Source organism: Balaenoptera acutorostrata, chromosome 20 (assembly GCF_949987535.1).
Source record: "Balaenoptera acutorostrata chromosome 20, mBalAcu1.1, whole genome shotgun sequence".
Lineage (NCBI taxonomy): Eukaryota > Metazoa > Chordata > Mammalia > Artiodactyla > Balaenopteridae > Balaenoptera > Balaenoptera acutorostrata.
Genome location: NC_080083.1, coordinates 23024791 through 23044559, shown reverse-complemented (window position 1 = coordinate 23044559; position 19769 = coordinate 23024791). Strand labels below are relative to the sequence as shown.

The window sequence follows — 19769 nt, the reverse complement described above, 5'->3', positions numbered from 1 at the left end:
GAGAGCAGAGACCTCGCCCACACACTGGCGGAGGGTGAGGAGACGGCTGCAGAGGAGGGAAAGGAGCTGCCCAGAGTCCCGCAGTAGACCCAGGGCTCTGCTCTCTGTGCGGGGCACTCCTGTCCTTTTTCTGAAGGAGGGTTCCTGGAGGGTGAGCCCCTGCTACCTATGAACGTGGTCCAGGAGTCGGGGTCCGCACAGATGCTGCTGTTGATCACCGATACCAGCCAGTCAAACAGCCTGTTGGGGCGGGGTGGGGGGAGTGGGCTCTGGTGAGAGGCGTCAGGCTGAGCCTGAGGGGTGGCAGGACTGTCCCTGCAGCCTGGGTGCCACACCTTGGAGGGCCTGTCTTCTGAGCCTGGCAGGTCAAGGGCTAAACACTCTCCTCTCGTGTCCTGCCCATCCTGTCTTGACCCACTACACACGCAGGCTGTGGTCATGCGTGTTTCCGGGCATACGAAGACCTGGCCTATCCGCGAGCAAGACTGAGCACGGGACCAACTGCAGGCATATCCCTTTTTATTGTGCTTTGCTTTATTGCGTGTTTTACAAATTGAAGGTCTGTGGCAACCCTGCATCGAGCACGTCTATCAGCGCCATTTTCCCAACAGCGTTATTTTAAAATTAAGTTATGCACATTGTTCTTTTGGACATAAAGCTATTGCACACGTAATAGTCTACAGTATGGTGTAAATATAACATTGCTATGCACCACGAAACCAAGAAATTCGTGTGACTCACTTTGTTGTGGTGGTCTGGAACTGAACCTGTGCTACCACTGAGGTCTGGTATAGCCTCTGGGGCTAGACGGGGAGTGGGTCGGCCTCAGTCCCCTGGCTGGACACCCAGCTGCATCTTGATGAGAAGGGGCTGACAGGCAGCTCTGGGTGGGACGGTGAAGAACTGACTTCACTGGACTCCCCTGCAAACCTCGGCCTGCGGAGGCCAGAGCTCAAGGCCCCACCACATCCCCCACTCCGTCCTGCACGAGGGCCCGAGTCACCCGAGGCGGACAGTGGCATCCTGCGCTCTGGAGCCACCGCCCCTGAGATGACGGGGTGGTTGCCGCTCAACGTGGTGACACACAGGACACTGCGTAAGGGTTTCTTCCCCACCGTTTGTTTAAGTGATTGCTCTGCAACGTTTTCTCAATTCAGTAAATGATTCCTGTTTTTGCAACAAGGGCTTCAAATACCCATTTGCGGTACTAAAACTGAGTGGCCTAGTGATACAATGACCTGTTTGCTGTGTGTAAACTGATCCATGATTAGAGACTCACTGTGTCTGTGATCATCACACTTTACCTGCTCATTTTGCAGTGATTTGACACAAAAGCTTCAAAAATCTTTGGCCTCAAATTCTGACCTGAAATTCGCTTCTAGGGAGTGAGAACAGAGTACCTTGCTGAACTGGGTTCAGTCTGGGCCCAGCTGCCCTGGGCCATTTTCACTCAGAGGATCTTATTCCCTTAGCAGAGCTTCTCAGTCTCTTAGCTCTTGAGAAGTTCGTGAAAGCAGGGGGACCCTCTCCACAGGTACCCAAGTTCCTATAAGCACATGCACACACACATACACACATATGTGTTCTGTCCCATAATTTCAGAGGATCCTGGGCCCCCAGACACTCTCAATGGCACCCCAAAGGGTCTCAGAACCCAGAGTAACAAATCACTCCTTAACCACATGGCCAAAGGGTAGAGATGCCCACAGAACCAAGAGGAAAAGGCCAGGACCCCCGCCTTCCCCCTGTTCTGGGCTCCACTTGCTGCATAGTGTTGCTCAAGACTGTGGGCAAAGCTTCTGGCTCTACCACCATCTATCAAATTCCCCAGGTGACTACCAAGAGTACAAGGGCACACAGAGACAGAAGAGCCTATTCACCCATGGGTCTGCACCTGGACCTGGGAGGGACCCACATCACCTCTGGGGCCGGCCTTGCCAGCAGGCAGGCAGGCAGGCCTTCCTCACCTATCACCAAGGTCAAGGCAAGCTCCTGTACTTTAATAACATGCTGAATCTAGGCCAGGTGGCAACTTCTCCACGCAGAGTAGTCCGGAATCAAGCCAAGGGCCTTGCTTGGGGAAAGCCCAGGAGCCACTCCCTCCTGCCCCCCAGGGTCTGGGGAGCAGGGCAGGGAACCCGTCTGCTTTATCTGGCAGCCCTCACCCTGGGCCCAGCCGTACTGCCTGAGGGGTCTGTTCCAACTCCAGATGGGGGGGCCTGGGAGGAGGGCAGGGCCCAGAGCACTCACCGTGCATAGACCAGTTTGGCCAGACAGTCTCTGCGGGTGTCACACTCGGCCCGGGAGCAGGGCTTCCGGAACACCTGCTGCCACCTGCCTGCCCTGATGGTCCGAATCCGCAGTGTCTCCAGCAGAGCGTCTTCTGGGAGCCGCAGCAGTGAGGCCGATGTCCTGACAGAGCCTGGGAGGCACAAACACCCTCCATCCAAACATCCCTCTGCACAAGGCCCCGTGAAGTCATCACAGTGGAAACACGACCCACCCAATGGGGCAGAGTGAACCCAGGTGCAGGTGGGTGAGGAGGCTTGGCCAAGGCAGAGGCAGGACTTGAACCCAGGGCTTCTGTGTGCCAGTCCACACGGCCATGAGTGGGATAAACCACTTTATAAACCCTCCAGCTCTCGTTTTCTCATCTGTAAGATGTGGGTGATGCTATCTGCTGCAGCAGAGATGGGGTGAGGAGTAACTTCTCCAGGGCAGGGCCCTATAGCTTATGGCTTCAAGGGCACTGATTCCAAATTTCACCTTCTGGCCTCCCTCCCACCCAATCCCACCAAATGCTGCCTCTTTTCCGGCAGGGCCTGCCTTGCTCCCTGGGTGTGTGACCAGAGCCTGAGGTGCAGGCCCCCCATCCTTGCACTCACACTCAGCATCGTCCATCAGTGGGCAGGGCTGGGCTTCGTTCTCGGAGTCAGCAAACCGGGTGTTGCCGAGGTGCAGCAGTCCAGCTAGGGCCTGAGGGGGCAGGAGAGGACACGAAGTGGGCCCCTTCTCAAGGGCTAGAGCCCAGCCTGGGAAGGGTCTCTCTCCTGCTGAATATGAAGATTATGATAACAGAATAATAACAGCTCTCAATTACTGCCCACTTACTCCATGACTCGGCCAGGCACAATTCTACACAAGTTACATGCATCATTTCATGTAATCTTTTCAACAACCAATGAGGCACGTGCTATGGTGGTGCCCATGACAGAGATGAGATGGGGAGAGGTTAAATCACAAGCCCGAGGCCACATGCTTGGTAAAGGAGAAAGGCAGGATGAGAACACAGGCAATCGGACTTCAGATCCCTCCCGGGGCAGCCGCTGGGGCCGCCATGTCACCCCCAGTCTGTCCCCCTGCCCCCCGACTCCAAGAGCATACTGTGTGGGAAGGCCGCTCCTGTTCCTCGTGGACTGGCCCTACCTCTGTGTGGCTGGTGGGGGCCTGGCTCTGGCTCCTTCTGGCTCTTTCTCAGCACTGCTGGGCTTCTGACAGCCCAGCCTAGGGCAGGATCTGTGATCTTGGTCTCTGTCCAGTGGGTGCTCCCTTGCCTTCGCACTCAATGACCCGCATGGATGAGCCCCCAGGGGCTGTAGAAAGGGGACCCCTGGGTCCAGCAACTTGGAAACCTTTGGGCCTGGTATCGGTAGAGCAGGGCCTCTCCCACCATCCCTGTCTGGTCCCAGAGAGGGTGTGTCCACATGCTACTGGCTTTCAGGCCACAACCCACCTCAGGAGAAGACTACTGTGCTGATGGGCAGTGTGGCTGGGACAGAAGGTCATGCCACCCTCAAGCCAGCACTCCTGTCCAGACTCCTAGTGTCGTCCACTTGTCCTGGGCTTGTCCTATGTGCTGTCCCTCTGGCCAAGCTCTTGCCTGGCGGTGCCCATACGGGCTGTGATCTCCCCCTACAGCCTGAGCAGCCCCCTTCTGGAGGTGGAGGTCTCTTCCCACTGCATGGCCATCTCCCTGCAGCGGCATCCCTGCCTCTGCTGCCAGCCAATCCTACAGATCCCCTCCCGCCGCTCTGCAGGAGTGAGGAGAAAGATGGGAGAAGGGAGACCACCAGTGGGGATGAGCGGGGCCCAGTTCCTCTGGGTGAGCACTGTGTCCCAGGAGGAAGAGGAAGAGGGTGGGAAAGCGGAATTACTACGTCCGGTACAAACCCTATCTGCACCACCACTTAGTGCTGTCTGGCCGTGGGCAGGTCTCTAGTTTTCTCAAGCATAAAATGGGAATAATCTCCATACCCATGGTCTGTTGAAAAAGACCAAGTGAGCTAAGAGGTGTGAACATGATTTAAAAACTAACACACTAGACAAACACGTGGCAGCATCGTTTCTCTATTCTGTTTAATGGAGCCATAACTGACCCAGGCACTTTGCCCTCCGTGGGTCACTGTGCTGGCCTATTCAATAGCACTATGTGCCCTGCCACTGTCCTCTCTTCCCCCATCCACCCTGACCCCCAGTCTCCAGGCTCAGCCTCACAGAGAGGCGGTCGACTCCTTGGAGATTGTGCAGTGGGGCCTAACGTCCTAGACCCTCAAGAAGAGAGTCTCACACGTTGAGAGAAGGGCCCTATAAAAGGGGCTGCCCATCACCGCTGCCACATGTCAGTGGTGTGGCTTTTCCTCTGACCTGAAAGATGTTGTTCTGGGTGGGGGCATCGATGCCCAAAAGAAGCATGGCCTCCCTGGTCACCTCGAAACAATCCTCTGAAAAGGAATCCAAGTCACAGCCCAGTGTCAGGACCAGAGGTCAGCAGGGGCAGCGAGGGGTGAGGGAGGCGGGCCCTGTCGGGATGGGTGGGTGCTGCCGGGCCGGCCCAGGGTGCTGGGTAAGACTCCCCCTACCTTCCAAGGTCCTCTCTGGGTTGGGCAGCCAGGAGAAGGCGGCTCCCTCAGGGAGGTGCCACTGGAGCCTCTCGTCCGCACTGGCTCCTTTGCAGATCTGTGGGGATGGGGACGGGGGCTGAGCTGGGGGTGCTGGGGAAGCCTAGGCCTGCGTAAGCCCGGGGTTGGGAAGAGAGCAGTGAGAAACGGCAGCAACGTCACAAGGCTGAGGTTCCCGTAGAGCCCAGGGCAGGCAGGGGGGCAAAAGCAGCAGCAAGCAGTTCTGGGCGTCTCCACCCGATGCAAAAAAACTCACTGAGGGGGTCTGCAGTATGACGAAGAAAGCAAAACCCCACCTGGGGAGCCCCCAGTCCCAATCTGAGAGCAGGGAGACGTACTACCCATGCCTTGGGGGTCCCCCAGTCTGACAGAGGAGGCACAGTCTAGGGAAGTCCTTGTTCCCAGTTGCCGTTTGAGGACAAGCCTCTGTCTGAGAGTGAGAGTTTCCATTGCGGAGACAGTCCCAGCCTCAAGGACCTTCTGATCTGACAGAGAAGGCAAGCACGTTCCCATGCCAAAACCATCCCGGGAGCCAAGATCCAGTGTGTGGCAGAAGTGTTACATAAAGTTTGCAGGAATAAGTGGTGGCATCGCTGAAACCAGGTGAATAGGCAGGCATGAAGCAAGGCAGGGAGGGGAAGGTTTAGGGGCACAGACCCATCTCCGCCCTGCATCTGGGCAGCTGTGGGCCCCACCTGGTACAGACCTGATAGAAGATGTGGAAGTTCCTCTCACTGGAGGCCTGGCAGGCCACTCGAGTTTTCTCTAGCAAGTAGGTCTGAACTGCAGCTCCAGTCATCTGCTGGGCCCTGGGCACAAGCAGGCTGGAGCCCATTAGTTGCCTGTTCATTCCATAGACACTTATTGGGCACTTACTGTGTGCCAGACTGCAACCTCCCCCAACTCTTCCACTTAGGCAATGGGGGTTGTGAGGACTAGGGACCACTCAGCAGGTCCTTGGTTGGGGGTCTGGGACATTGCCCTCCAACCAGCTCAGGGGCAGGACCAAGGTCTCTGTACATTATTTGGCCCCATCCCGAGGCAGGAACAGAGCCCCAGCTTCAAGCTCAGAGGTGTGGCCAAGAGGTGGCAGTTTAGCTAGAAGTCTCTGAGCAAGGGTAGAAGCTGGAACACATGGGCTGCACAAGCACACTGCCCCAGGGTCCCTCAGGCTGGAGTAGTTAAGATTTCTCCAGGTTCAAAGATCACCCTCAGGTTCACTTATCACACAGAAAAACATACCAGGAGGAGCTGAGTTCTGCCCACACGGGTGGCCCAGGCTGGGCACTGCCCCAGCCACTTTCACACTCCCCCCGCCCCCAGCAGCCAGACTGGCACAGAGACTGGCAGCAGAGGTTACCTGTTCAGCTGAAGCTGGATGAACTTCCCAAAGCGGCTACTGTTGTTATTCCTCAGCGTGCACGCGTTCCCTACAGATCACACCTTATGTTTACAGAGTCCCCACGGGCTAAGGTGGCCTCAGGTCTGCTGGGGCCAGGTCTCTATCCTCAAGTCACCTAAAGGCCCCTTTGTTGGTTTCCATGTCACAAGGGACAGGACTAGGGACTGGGCACTCGGGCTTTAGCAAATGCGATTCAGCTGAGTTAGAACTTCCTGGTAATGAAGTGGAAAGAGACAATCTAGGCAGTCAGGGACTGGTTTCTTTGAAGGAGAAGAAGGATCAAAAACAAGCTGTTACTGTTGAGGCAGACGGTAAGGCACAACATCTAGAGTGCCAACATGGACACGAATTGTTGTGCATCCTTAGACAAGTCCCCTTCCCTGAACCATCAGGAAGCTGTTCGGAAGGATGGGGTTTGGACTGGGCAAGCCAGAAGGTCCTCTCCAGCACCACTGCTACACCTGCTTAGGCTAGAGGGAGGGGACGACAGAGTGACGTCACCTCTACTGGAAGGAGGCTGAGGGTACCTGGGAGGAAGTTGGGGATCCATGGCAGTGAATGATAAACTACCCTCCACCCCTCTCCTAAAGAGAACACTGCTCCTTTCCCTGGAAGGTGGCAAATCCCAGAGGAAATGGGACTGAGGTACTGTGCCGAGGACACCAAGCTCACCAAAAGCTTCCATGACAGGGTTGGAGTTCAAGATTCGCTGTTCGATCCTCTCTGCAATCTTGTGGTTTTCCCAGGATGTGGGTGAGGCGGCCACCACAGCGTAGAACTTCATCAGGCAGCGGGACGTCCATGTCTGTGGCAGAAACAGCCCTGTGGGAGCTGTGTCCATGTTCCCTCCTGCTTCTGAGCCTCCCTGCTACAGCCATCTTTTCCACCATGTATGTTGCTGACCAAAGGGTGAATGCTGAGTTCAGCTGTATCCTTGGGCAAGGCACTTCCCCGTCTGTGAAATGGGGACACTTACTTCTGCTTCTCCTAGCTCCTGAGGATGCATTTAAGAAATAAGGGGGGCTGGGGTAGAGGAGGACAGCCCACCCTGACCTGAGCAGGCTACTGACCTAAGGAGACTTTCCATGCATTTTCTTACCAACCCTACAGATGCAGATGCAATTACATACTACCTGTTTTCAAAATGATGAAACTCAGGCATAGAAAAAATTTAAATTTTATTGAAGAGTACATATCTAGTAAATGATAGGGCTCTGATTTATACCCAGGCAATCTAGTTACAAAATTCTCACCGTTTTATTTTTAATCACCTGAGATGAGGTCTATTTTCATTTTAATTTCCATTTGTTCATTGCTAGGACATAGAAACAATAGATTTTAATATACTGACTGTATCCTGTCACCTTGATAAACTCCCTACACCTCACTTCAAGTTTTTAGCTTTGTTTTTGTTTGGTTTTGGGTCTTTTTGGTAGCTTTTTTGGTAAATTCTTTTAGGTCTCCCTCTGAGGTGGGAGGTGCTCCCTCTCTGCTATTTTCTGAAAGAATTTGTATAGAACTGGTAACATTAATTCCTTAAATACTTGGTAGAATCCATAAAGTGAAGGCACCTGGGCCTGGAGCTTTCTATGAGGAAAGATTTTTTTTTTTTTGAAGACTCAGGGCCCCCTGCATATCCACACTGTGTCACTTCTCACTCCTCATGTCTCTCCTGTTCCCTTTGTGTTTTTGTCTTATTCCCTTAGTTCTTTTTTTCTTTAATTAATTAATTAATTAATTAATTAATTTTTGGCTGCGTTGGCTCTTCGCTGCTGCACGTGGGCTTTCTCTAGTTGCGGCAAGCGGGGGCTACTCTTCGTTGCGGTGCGCGGGCTCCCATTGTGGTGGCTTCTCTTGTTGCGGAGCAGGGGCTCTAGGCTCGCGGGCTCTAGAGCGCACGCTCAGTAGTTGTGGTGCACGGGCTTAGTTGCTCTGCAGCATGTGGAATCTTCCCAGACCAGGGCTCGAATCCATGTCCCCTGCATTGGCAGGCGGGTTCTTAACCACTGCGCCACCAGGGAAGCCCTGAGGAAAGATTTTTTTTTTTTTAATTTATTTATGGCTGTGTTGGGTCTTCGTTTCTGTGCAAGGGCTTTCTCTAGTTGTGGCAAGTGGGGGCCACTCCTCATCGTGGTGCGCGGGCCTCTCACCGTTGCGGGCCTCTCTTGTTGCGGAGCACAGGCTCCAGACACGCAGGCTCAGTAGTTGTGGCTCACGGGCCCAGCTGCTCTGCGGCATGTGGGATCTTCCCAGACCAGGGCTCGAACCTGTGTCCCCTGCATTGGCAGGCAGATTCTCAACCACTGCGCCACCAGGGAAGCCCTGAGGAAAGATTTTTAACGATGACTTAAATTTGTCTCATAGATTTAGATATTCAGGTTATATGTTTCTTCTTATGTGAGCTTCAGCAGTTTGTGTATTTCAAAATATTTCTCCATTTTATTAAATTGTAGAATTTATTGTAATAAAGTTAATAAAAATCTCTTATCTGTAGGATCTTTAGTTATGTCTATTCTTTCATTTCTGACATTTATAATTTGTCTTTCTAAGTTTGACTAGATTTTATTAATCTTTTCAAAGAAATAACCATTGATCTCACTTGCTTTATTATTTTTGTTTCTATTTTACTGGGTTTTTTTAAACTTTATTTCCTTCTTCTGCTTACTTTGGGTTTACTTTATTCTTTTTCCCTTAGTTTAAGGTAGAGGCTCAGGTCAATTATTTGAGTTTATTCTTTTTGAATATACGCATTCAACGTTACAACAAATTTCCTACTAAGAACTGCTTTTTTTTTTAAGCACAAATTTTGATATGTTTTGCTTTAATTTTCATTCAGTTCAAAGTGTTTTCTAATATCCCTTGTGATTACTTCTTTGAACCAAAGGATATTTAGAAAGGTATTAATTTCCAAACGCTTTGAGATTTTCTAGATATCTTTGTTATTTACTTCTAGTTCAATTCTACCCAGGGCAGAGAACAGTCTGTATTTTAATCTTTTCAAATTGAGATTTGTTTTGTGGTTCAGAAGATAGCCCATATCAGTTCCATGTGTACTTGAAAAGAATGCACAAATATCAAACTATTAATTTTGACTTTATTTCTTTCAATTGTTTTTGCTTTGTGTGTTAATATAATTACTTCAGCTTTCCTTTGATTAGTGTTGGAATGGTATATCTTTTCCTATTCTTTTACTTTGAACCTATCTATACCTTTATAGTGGGTTTCTTTTTTTTTTTTTAAAGGAATTCCTTTATTTTTATTTATTTATTTTTGGCTGTGTTGGGTCTTCGTTTCTGTGCGAGGGCTTTCCCTAGTTGCGGCAAGCGGGGGCCACTCTTCATCGCGGTGTGCGGGCCTCTCACTGTCGCGGCCTCTCTTGTTGCGGAGCGCAAGCTCCAGACGCACAGGCTCAGTAGTTGTGGCTCACAGCCACTAGTTGCTCCGCGGCACGTGGGATCTTCCCAGACCAGGGCTCAAACCTGCGTCCCCTGCATTGGCAGGCAGATTCTCAACCACTGCGCCACCAAGGAAGCCCGTGGGTTTCTTTAAGACATCATATAATTTGAGTCTTGCCTTTTTAAAGAAAGCCACTCTGACATTCTCTGTCTTTAATTGAAGAGTTTAGTCCACTTACATTTAATTTAATAATCGCTATGGTTGGGTTTAAATCTACCATCTTATTTCTTTTTGAGTTGTTCCATGTGATCTTTGTTACTTTTTTCTCCTTTTATCGCTTCTGGTTGAATTGAGTACTTTTATGATTCCATTGTACCTCCACAATAAATTGTTACTATCCTCATCTTAGAATGAATGATTTTTTTTAAATCAATCATTATTTCTTTTTTTTTAAAAATTATTTATTTATTTATTTGGTTGCACCGGGTCTTATTTATTTATTTATTTTTATATTTATTTTTGGCTGTGTTGGGTCTTCGTTTCTGTGCGAGGGCTTTCTCCAGTTGCGGCAAGCGGGGGCCACTCTTCATCGCGGTGCGCGGGCCTCTTCACTATCGCGGCCTCTCTTGTTGCGGAGCACAAGCTCCAGACGCGCAGGCTCAGTAACTGTGGCTCATGGGCCTAGTTGCTCCGCGGCATGTGGGATCTTCCCAGACCAGGGCTCGAACCCGCGTCCCCTGCATTAGCAGGCAGACTCTCAACCACTGCGCCACCAGGGAAGCCCAGAATGAATGATTTTTTAAAAAATTTATTTATTCATTCATTCATTCATATTTTGGGCTGCATTGGGTCTTCATTGCTGCGCGCGGGCTTTCTCTAGTTGCGGCGAGCAGGGGCTACTCTTTGTTGCCGTGAGTGGGCTTCTCATTGCGGTGGCTTCTTGTTGCGGAGCTTGGGCTCTAGGTGCGCAGGCTTCAGTAGTTGTGGCTCATGGGCTCAGCAGTTGTGGCTCGTGGGCTCTAGAGCACAGGCTCAGTAGTTGTGGTGCACGGGCTTAGTTGCTCCGCAGCATGTGGGATTTTCTGGGTCCAGGGCTCAAACCCGTGTCCCCTGCATTGGCAGGCAGATTCTTAACCACTGCGCCACCAGGGAAGTCCCTATCATTCTTTTTTTTTTTTTTTTTTTCACTGTATTATCGTTTTTTTTTTTTGTTTTAAACATCTTTATTGAAGTATAATTGCGTCCCTATCATTCTTATCTTTGTTCCTCTTTATGCATATTTTCCTGCTTCCTTGAAGATTTTTTCCTTATGTTTGGTTTCAGCACTTTGACTATAATGTGCCTAGGTGTGTCTTCTTTGCATGCATCCTACTTAGTGTTTCCTGAGCTTCTAGGATCTGTACTTGTTATCTTTTGCTAATTTTCTAAGATATTACTTCTGACCCACATTCTCTCTCTTCTCCTGGGACATCAATTACAAGTATGGTAAACCATTTGATATTGTACCAAAGCTCCTGAATGTGCTTTTCTTTTTGTTTTTCAATTTTCTCTTTTTTGTTTTGTTTTGGCCACAACATGTGGCACGTGGGATCTTAGTTCCCCAGCCAGGGATCAAACCCGTGCCCTCTGCAGTGGAAGCACGGGCCCTAACCACTGGACCACCAGGGAATTCCCCAAGTTTCTCTTTATTTTTTGATTTCTATTGACTCACTCTCAAGTTCACTGATGTATTCTTCTGCATGTCTAGTCTGCTGATAAGAGTTGTTCATTGGGCTTCCCTGGTGGCGCAGTGGTTGAGAATCTGCCTGCTAATGCAGGGGACACGGGTTCGAGCCCTGGTCTGGGAAGATCCCACATGCCGCGGAGCAACTAGGCCCGTGAGCCACAACTACTGAGCCTGCGCATCTGGAGCCTGTGCTCCGTAACAAAAGAGGCCACGATAGTGAGAGGCCTGCGCACCGCGATGAAGAGTGGCCCCCGCTTGCCGCAACTAGAGAAAGCCCTTGCACAGAAACGAAGACCCAACACAGCCAAAAATAAAAACAAATAAAAAAATAATTAATTAAAAAAAAAAAAGAGTTGTTCATGCTTTTATCATTTCCTCTTAACTATAGTTTCCACCTCTCTCATGAAGAGATTGGAAGAATCTTTTCTGGAGATACTGACAAGCTCGTGAGACAAGTTATGAACATTCAGGGTTCCACCAGTTTAGAAAGCTATCCATAGTGAGGCCTCCTGTCCATAAACATAAGAGATTCTAATCAGTTGCTTAATGCCTTATTCTGAAGTATGAACAGAAATTCAAGGATCATTAACTATTTGGTAAACTTCTTTTACATGAATGACAAATATCACAACAAAGGACGAAAAGGAACTAGAAGGAAATAGAAATGAATTTTGGAAATAGAAATGAAAGGAACAGAAGACAAGTAAAAATCATGAAATATCCTCAAAGATAAGAGAAGAAATAAGACCAGGATGCTGGGGGGAGAATAATATTCAGAGAACAAGAAAGAACTCTTAGAATTAAAATTTTTAATAAAAATTCAAAACTCAAAAGGATTGAAGGGTAGAGAATATCTCCAAGAAGACAGGACAAAATACTAAGAGATAGAAGAATAGATGAGAAAAACAGGATATTAGACAATTTATCAAACTTCCTACTAATACGAATTCCAGAAAGGGAAAACAAGGGGAGTAAATTATTAAATTATTATCAACAGATATAGTATTTTTCCAAACTAAGGGACATGAGTTTCAAGGTTAAAAAGACCCACACAAAGTACCCAGAAAAGCAAGTGAGAAAAGACATGCCACTGTGAATTTCAATACCTATGGATAAAAAAGACGACCCTAAAAACTTTTGGAAAGAAAACACAAATCACCATTTATGGATTGGGACTTTCAACAGCCACACTCAAAAGAACATATAAGAAAATAACTTATAAATTCAGAAAGAAAATGATTTCCAATTTGAAATTATAATATCCAGCCAACATGTCAAATTAAGGCAGAATAAACATTTGCAGATGTGCAACAACTCAAAAATATGCCCTCCAAGTAACCTTTGTCGGGAAGCTACTAAAGAATATGCTCCATAAAAACAAGGCAGTAAAGGATGAAGAGGAAGCCACTGGGCTCCAACAAGAGATTTATCATAGAACAGAGGACAATCTGGATCCCCAGAGTGAGGCAGACAGCTCCCAGGTAATAGCTGTGTGGCAGCAGCCCTTGGCAGCCACCAGTCCGGATGGGAGTAGGAGACATGAGAACTCTAGGAAGGGCATCGCCAAGAAAAAAAAGCACCTGAGGGAATTCCCTGGCGGTCCAGTGGTAAGCGGTGTGGTTAAAAAAAAAATTTTAAAAAGCACCTGTTGGGTAGGTGTTTTCCAGTTTTGGTGACAAGTTTGATAATGAATTAATAATAGGTATATAGAAACTAAACAAGTAAAAAAGTGGGGGCAATTATTAAGTAGAGGGAAAGTAAAAATTATACAAGAAAAGAAATATAATCATAGTATGTTACAGGGCTCTGCTGGGAACAATACACACATACTTGTAATGTAAATACTATATATTAACTTACCCAGAAATCGTGATATAATTACGTATGTATTTGGGGGCAGGGAAACAGGGCTAAATCCTCATCAAAGTAGTAAATGAACAGATAAGGTCAAAACTGAAAAATCAATAACTAATAATATAAGCATATTGTTTAGAAATATGGATGGAGACACCCAAACAAACTGCTAAAAGATGTGAAAGCACAGGGTTGCTGTTTTTTTATGTAAGCCTTGTAGTATTGCTTGATTTTTGAGCTATGTCACTATGTTTCTACTTATCAAAAATAAATTAAAATTGAAAAAGATACCAGGCCCAGCCCATGACCACAGTGGCTGTTCAATAAAGGGTTACTGAGCTCTGGTTGCATGGGTCTAGGGCCAGGTCCAGCCTCAGCTGCCCAGAGCAATTCTGGAGGACAATGGGCTCATCCAGGAGCTGGGCATCAGCCACTTCACCGGCGACCTTGATATAGCTCTCAAAGATCCCCTCTTCACCCAAGTCCTAGCCCTCATCCCTACAGTTTGCTGTCTCCATCTGTTTCCTTGTCTGTCTTTCCCAGTGAGCTAAGAGCCCCCTGAAAGCCAGATGTTGCATTTTTCCTCTCTGTTCCTCCCCCTGCCACTCCTTACTGGCTAGCCCAGAGCCTAGAACCTGGCAGGTGCTCAGTGCTCAGCAATGCTTTCACATATGAGTGTAGGCAGAGGGGGTTTATGGTCCAAAGAATCCCTTGTGAAGGTAATGTTGAGGAAAGGGTGGGGTGGCTGGTGAGGCTTGACAAGAAGGTGGCGAGGCCTGGGCCAGTACCCTCCTCTGACCGGCCGTGCAACTCCTCACTCATCCTTGTACAACATTCTGTCTCACCTATTAAGATTTTGCCACCTAGGGACCACATGACCACATCAGGAGATTCTGTCCTTCCCCACAGCTGGCCCAATGCACTGCCCTTGCCATCAAGGGCAACCCAGAGATGCAGGTGGACTACTTCCTTATTGGAACGCTAACTACTTTTGGAGGAGTGCTGCCACAAGCCCAGCATGCCACCAAGTGCCTTATGTGCCCTAGTTCATTTAACTCTCACAGAAGTCCCATGAGTTACGTGTTGGTCTTTCCCTCCCTGCCATCTTACACGTGAAAGAAATGAGGTTTGCAAAAGCTAAATATCTTTCTGATGTGCTCTTAAGCACTATGCTGGAACCCCCAACAGCTGACTTTTGTTTCCAATGGTGTCAGAGCTGAGAGAGTCCTTCAGTGAGAAAATGAAGGCTCAGAGAAAAAAGAATCTCACCCAGGGTGACAGCAGAGCTGCTGGAAGAGCCTGGACTAGAGCCCTGCCTCTTGACTTCCTGCCCAGCTCCTGCCCACTGCTGCACACCGAATCCAAGAGGAGCGACCTCCTCTGCCTCTCTGCCCGTCCAGCCAGTCACGAAGTTGACAGGGTGGGAAAGAGGCCCTCTTACCTTTCCAGCACCACTCTCTCCACTGACGACAACAGACTGGTTGACTGGCTCGATCAGGCTCTTGACACTCCTGTAGGTCTGTTCACCCACAGTGAAGATGTGGGGCTTCAGTTTCTGAAACATCAAGGGGTGAAAGGTCATGTGAGCAAACACCTGTCTTCAAGGAGTGGTTGATCCAATGACGGCTGAGATGGGGAGCCTGCCCACTGCAGTGGCAGAGGCTTTGTCTAGAAAAATTTCCTGGAAGTAACAATGTTAGGCCCAACTGTGGGCTTTACTCATTCATCTTCTCTCAGTTTGGAAGCAGTGCTGGCCTTGACCAGTCTATGACATTAACACTTTATCCTCCCATCTCATCTTACCTCAACAGTCTTATTCTGCTATTTATTATTTTATGTTATTGTACTTTGCAATTTGCAAGAACTTTCTTACAAGGTATTGCCTAAGAAGTCTGTACATTAGTTGGATAGCTAACCATATTTTATAGATGAGAAATCTGAGGTTCAGACAGGTTAAATAACCTTCTCAAGTCCACACAGCAAATAAGTGCATCCATGTGATTTGAATTCCAAAGTCACTGTTCTCCTTTTCATCAACGAGTATTAATTGCCCTCAATGTGCTGGGCACTGAGGAAACAGAGGGGGCCAGGACATGGCTTTGCCTTTGAGGAAGCAGAGAGTCGGTAAGATACGGGCTCTCTGGCCAGGCCTCCCCTGGCTTCCACTCGGACACTAACCACGCGTGAGCCAGGCCACCTGCACAATGCACAGCCCGCACAGCACCACCTGGCCAGGAATGATTGCTTACCTACAGCTTCTTGAAGGGATAGGGCATCACTCTGGATGGTGTCAGAACCATCCCTCTCTCCCCCTGCCCTCACCCCATCCACCTCCCACCTGGACCGTTACAAAGCCTCCAACTGTTCTCTGTCTCCTGTCTCACCTTCCTGAACCCAACTCCCCCAACTTCCAAGGTAATTATCCCCACAGTCGGCTCTGTTCACAGCCCCACCCCCATGCCTGATGAAGAACCTCTGTGGACACGCTGCCTGCTGTGGTGCATCAGACCCTTCAACAGTCCCGGCTTATCTCACCTCCTGCCTCTGTCTGCAATACCTCCCTCTGGCCCGCAAGTCTGCTCTTGCTTCTGCCTGCACTTTAACATCAACTGGTCTATTCCCTGCCTGCACCAGCTCCATCCTCACCCCCACAAGAAGTTACTTGGCGGACTTCCCTGGTGGCGCAGTGGTTAAGAATCCGCCTGCCAAGGCAAGGGACACGGGTTCGAGCCCTGGCCCGGGAAGAACCCACATGCCGCGGAGCAACTAAGCCCGTGCACCACAACTACTGAGCCTGTGCTCTAGAGCTCGCGAGCCACAGCTACTGAGCCCCCGCGCCTAGAGCCTGTGCTCCGCAACAAGAGAAGCCACCGCAATGAGAAGCTCGCGCACCGCAGCGAAGAGTAGCCCCCACTCGCTGCAACTAGAGAAAGCCTGCGCACAGCAACGAAGACCCAACACAGCCAAAAATAAATAAATAAAATAAAATAAATAAATTTATAAAAAAAAGAAGTTACTTGGCATTCCAATCAGTGGAGATGAACATGTGCTGAATTTTCTAGGGCAATCCTTATCACATGTAATTTTACCCTTTTCCCAAAAAAGTGGTTTGTTAAATATACAAATGTACCCTTGTAAATTCTTTCCTACTAATAAATTCACAAAGAAAATAAAAATCACCTGTCCTATGTCCCAGTTTTTTAAATTTTTTTTTTTTAATTTTTATTTATTTATTTATTTATTTATGGCTGTGTTGGGTCTTCGTTTCTGTGCGAGGGCTTTCTCTAGTTGTGGCAAGCGGGGGCCACTCTTCATCGCGGTGCGCGGGCCTCTCACTATCGCGGCCTCTCTTGTTGCGGAGCACAGGCTCCACATGCGCAAGCTCAGTAATTGTGGCTCACGGGCCCAGCTGCTCTGCGGCATGTGGGATCTTCCCAGACCAGGGCTTGAACCCGTGTCCCCTGCATTGGCAGGCAGATTCTCAACCACTGCGCCACCAGGGAAGCCCTGTCCCAGTTTTAAGTTCCAAAATCAGTTGAACAAATATTTATCTCCAACTTTACAGCTACTGGTGTATGTCCAAACTTCTGTGAGCTACTGGTATATGTCCAAACTTCTGTGAGCTATTGGTATGTGTCCAAACTTCTGTGAGCTACTGGTATATGTCCAAACTTCTGTGAGCTACTGGTATATGTCCAAACTTCTGTGAGCTACTGGTATATGTCCAAACTTCTGTGAGCTACTGGTGGGCAGGGCCATGGCGCCAGTAGACTCTGAATGACTACATGGCTGGTGACTACATGGATAAGGACAGGGAAGCCACAAGGTAGCCGAGGGGAGGAGGGGGGGCCCTGAGGCCACAGGCAGCAGTCAGTCTTACCTGGGGCTGAGGAGCAGCGTGGTACTCTTGCATCAGCTCTGGTGAATAGAGCTGAGGGATGGGCTTGAAGGGGTTCAGAGCCACCAGGGTGCAGCCAGCGTTGGTGTAGAACGTGTCTGCTGTGTACCGGGCCTGCAGACACCTCAGGACTGAGGCAGAGGTGCCTTTAGCAAACTCTGGCTCAAATGGAGACATAACTGCACGTACAAACACCCGCCTTACAGCGCTCCCTCTGCAATTAGCCAAGAGGCATTAGATCCCAGCAGCTCCCTGAAGAGTAGGTACAAGATCTAATTAAGCTGAGCCCCACACCTGGAGCAAAGGCTGCACTGGGGAGCCCGGGGGCAGCTGCCAGGCGGAGGTCTGGCTCCAGGTCAGGAGTCCTGCCTGCCTCGGTCTGGCCAGGGGCAGCAGTGCTGAACACCCTCATCACACCTCCACCCACTGGAGACAGCACACTCGAGGAGAGGGGGCGCCCATACCTGTCTCCAGCGTCACAGGATTCACCTTGGTGAGGTCATCCAGCTGGTGCAGCGGGGCCTCCCCCCCCAGGAACTCCTGCAGGTCTTCTCTGAGGGATTCCCCGCCATGGGCATCAGAGCCTGAACTGTGGCCATTAACCTGGGAGGGAGTAACAGGGCCAGGAGAGCTGGGACTCAGACCAGCTGGCAGCTACATGAGGGTGGGGGCCTGTATAGTAGAAAGAGAACAGGCCTCTAGTATCATAGCCTGGTTGTTCAAACTTCAGCTCTGCCACTTACTAGGCCTGTGAGACTCGGTAAGTTACTTAACCTCTCTGAGCCACAGCTTCTTTATTTGTAAATTAGGAAAAATAAAATCAACTCACAGGGCTATTTGGAAGAAAAATAAGAAGACATATACAAAACACTTAGTCAAGTGCCTGGCACATAACATGTACTCAGTAAATCAATAAATGCTATCCCCTCTCCTCTGCCATGAGTTCCAGCTTCTGGCCGGGCCAGCTACCAGCCTTACTGGGCTGGCAGGGGTGGGGCCCAAGGTGGGGGGTTGCTACAGGAGAACCGCAAAGGAAAAGAACCATGGTTTGGACCTTTTTTGAAAGAGACCATTCAGCTTGAGATGAAAAATCAGCTGTGAGGTAGCCCCACGCCTTCATCACCCGCCTCTTGGGGCTTAAATTTAGCCTGGTTAATTAATTAGCTCCTGCTGCCCTGGTCTACTTGAGAAGAAGCCTGGCTCATAAGTCAGATGAGGTCAAGAATGAGCACCAAGGGGAAGTGGCCCTTTCTCCCTCTCCCTTGCCCATCCTCGATGCCAACACTTTCCACATGTTTCCTCTCCCCATTTTCCTCCTATGATCCCACTGCTCCTCTTTTCTCCCTGGCGGCTGCAGGAAAGATGGTGTGGGTAATAGAAGAAGAGAGTAACTTGGCTGAAATCTGCTTTTGGAGGAAGGGGTCCGTGATATAACATGTGTGGGTTTCTAATGAGACTACTTAACCTTAGAGTTCAAACCCTCAAGCCAAGGAGGCAAGTGTCATTTGAGAGGCCCAGTAATAAGTTTCTTTCCAAAGATGTTGCCTGTTCTCTGAACTTGGACCCATGATGATGCATGTACAAAGCAGGCTCTTGGCCTCCAGGATAACTGCCAAGGTCAGAGCATGACTGGGTCCATGCGAATCCTTCTGCTCTAGGGAAAAAAAGAAAATCACTCACAAACCCATCCATAATTTTTTTTTTTTTTTGCTTTTTTTTTTTGGCTGCGCTGGGCCTTTGTTGCTGCGCGCAGCCTTTCTCTAGTTGTGGTGAGTGGGGGCTACTCTTCGTTGCGGTGCACGGACTTCTCACTGCGGTGGCTTCTCTTGTTGCGGAGCACGGGCTCTAGGCGCGTGGGCTTCAGTAGTTGCAGCACGCAGGCTCAGTAGTTGTGGCGCACGGGCTTAGTTGCTCCACGGCATGTGGGATCTTCCTGGACCAGGGATCGAACCCATGCCCCTGCATTGGCAGGCGGATTCTTAACCACTGTGCCACCAGGGAAGTCCCCCATCCATTATTTATGAACAGCTCTTATCCTACCAGAGAGGCAGCTGAGTATCATGGTCCTTGACTTGGACTTGAAAGCTAGATTGCCTGGGTTTGAATACTGATTCTACCACTTCCTAGTTGTATAATCTTGTGTTAAGTTTCTTAATCTCTTTGTGCCTCAATTTTCCTCATCTGTAAAATGGGAATGGTGGTAGTATCTACCTCATAGATGCTAACAAGCACATAAAGTATTTAGAAAAGGCATCTGGTCTCTTCCACCAAAAATTAGCTATTATAATATAGTTTTGTTAAAAGCAGTTCTTCTAATTAGGCAATGATATATTAAAGGCCTTAAAACTACGTATGTCCCTTAAGCCTGCAATTCTTCTTCTAGAACATGATCCTATGTAAAGGTCATAAAAATGTTCAGTATATATAGAAACACTTACAATTGCAAAACAATTGAAAATAACCCAAATGTCCAAACAGTAGCTTAAATTATAGTACATCCTTATAATGGAATAAAGCAGATTACAAAGAGAATGATACCTTTAAATACTTTAAAAATACATATTTAGGGAAAAAAATCTAGGATATTCTCTGAAA

The 19769-nt window shown here is 49.0% G+C and overlaps 1 protein-coding gene across 6 annotated transcripts in view; it reads right to left on the bottom strand.

Moving 5' to 3' along the window:
• MYO19 (myosin XIX) overlaps positions 1-19769 on the bottom strand; it is a 35772-nt gene that overhangs the window by 12225 nt on the left and 3778 nt on the right. For 3 of the 6 annotated variants that reach the window (XM_057535885.1, XM_057535881.1, XM_057535882.1), the window contains exons 4-14: positions 17639-17777; positions 17157-17305; positions 14718-14831; positions 6973-7105; positions 6259-6328; positions 5605-5722; positions 4860-4956; positions 4645-4721; positions 2886-2976; positions 2251-2422; positions 167-240 (exon numbers count right to left, since the gene is read on the bottom strand). In XM_057535885.1, coding sequence (XP_057391868.1) covers positions 167-240; positions 2251-2422; positions 2886-2976; positions 4645-4721; positions 4860-4956; positions 5605-5722; positions 6259-6328; positions 6973-7105; positions 14718-14831; positions 17157-17305; positions 17639-17777 — 1234 coding nt within the window. Of the gene's footprint in view, positions 1-166; positions 241-2250; positions 2423-2885; positions 2977-4644; positions 4722-4859; positions 4957-5604; positions 5723-6258; positions 6329-6972; positions 7106-14717; positions 14832-17156; positions 17389-17638; positions 17847-19769 lie in introns of all 6 variants that reach the window. The other 3 variants (XM_057535883.1, XM_028168514.2, XM_057535884.1) reach the window with 3 other exon arrangements.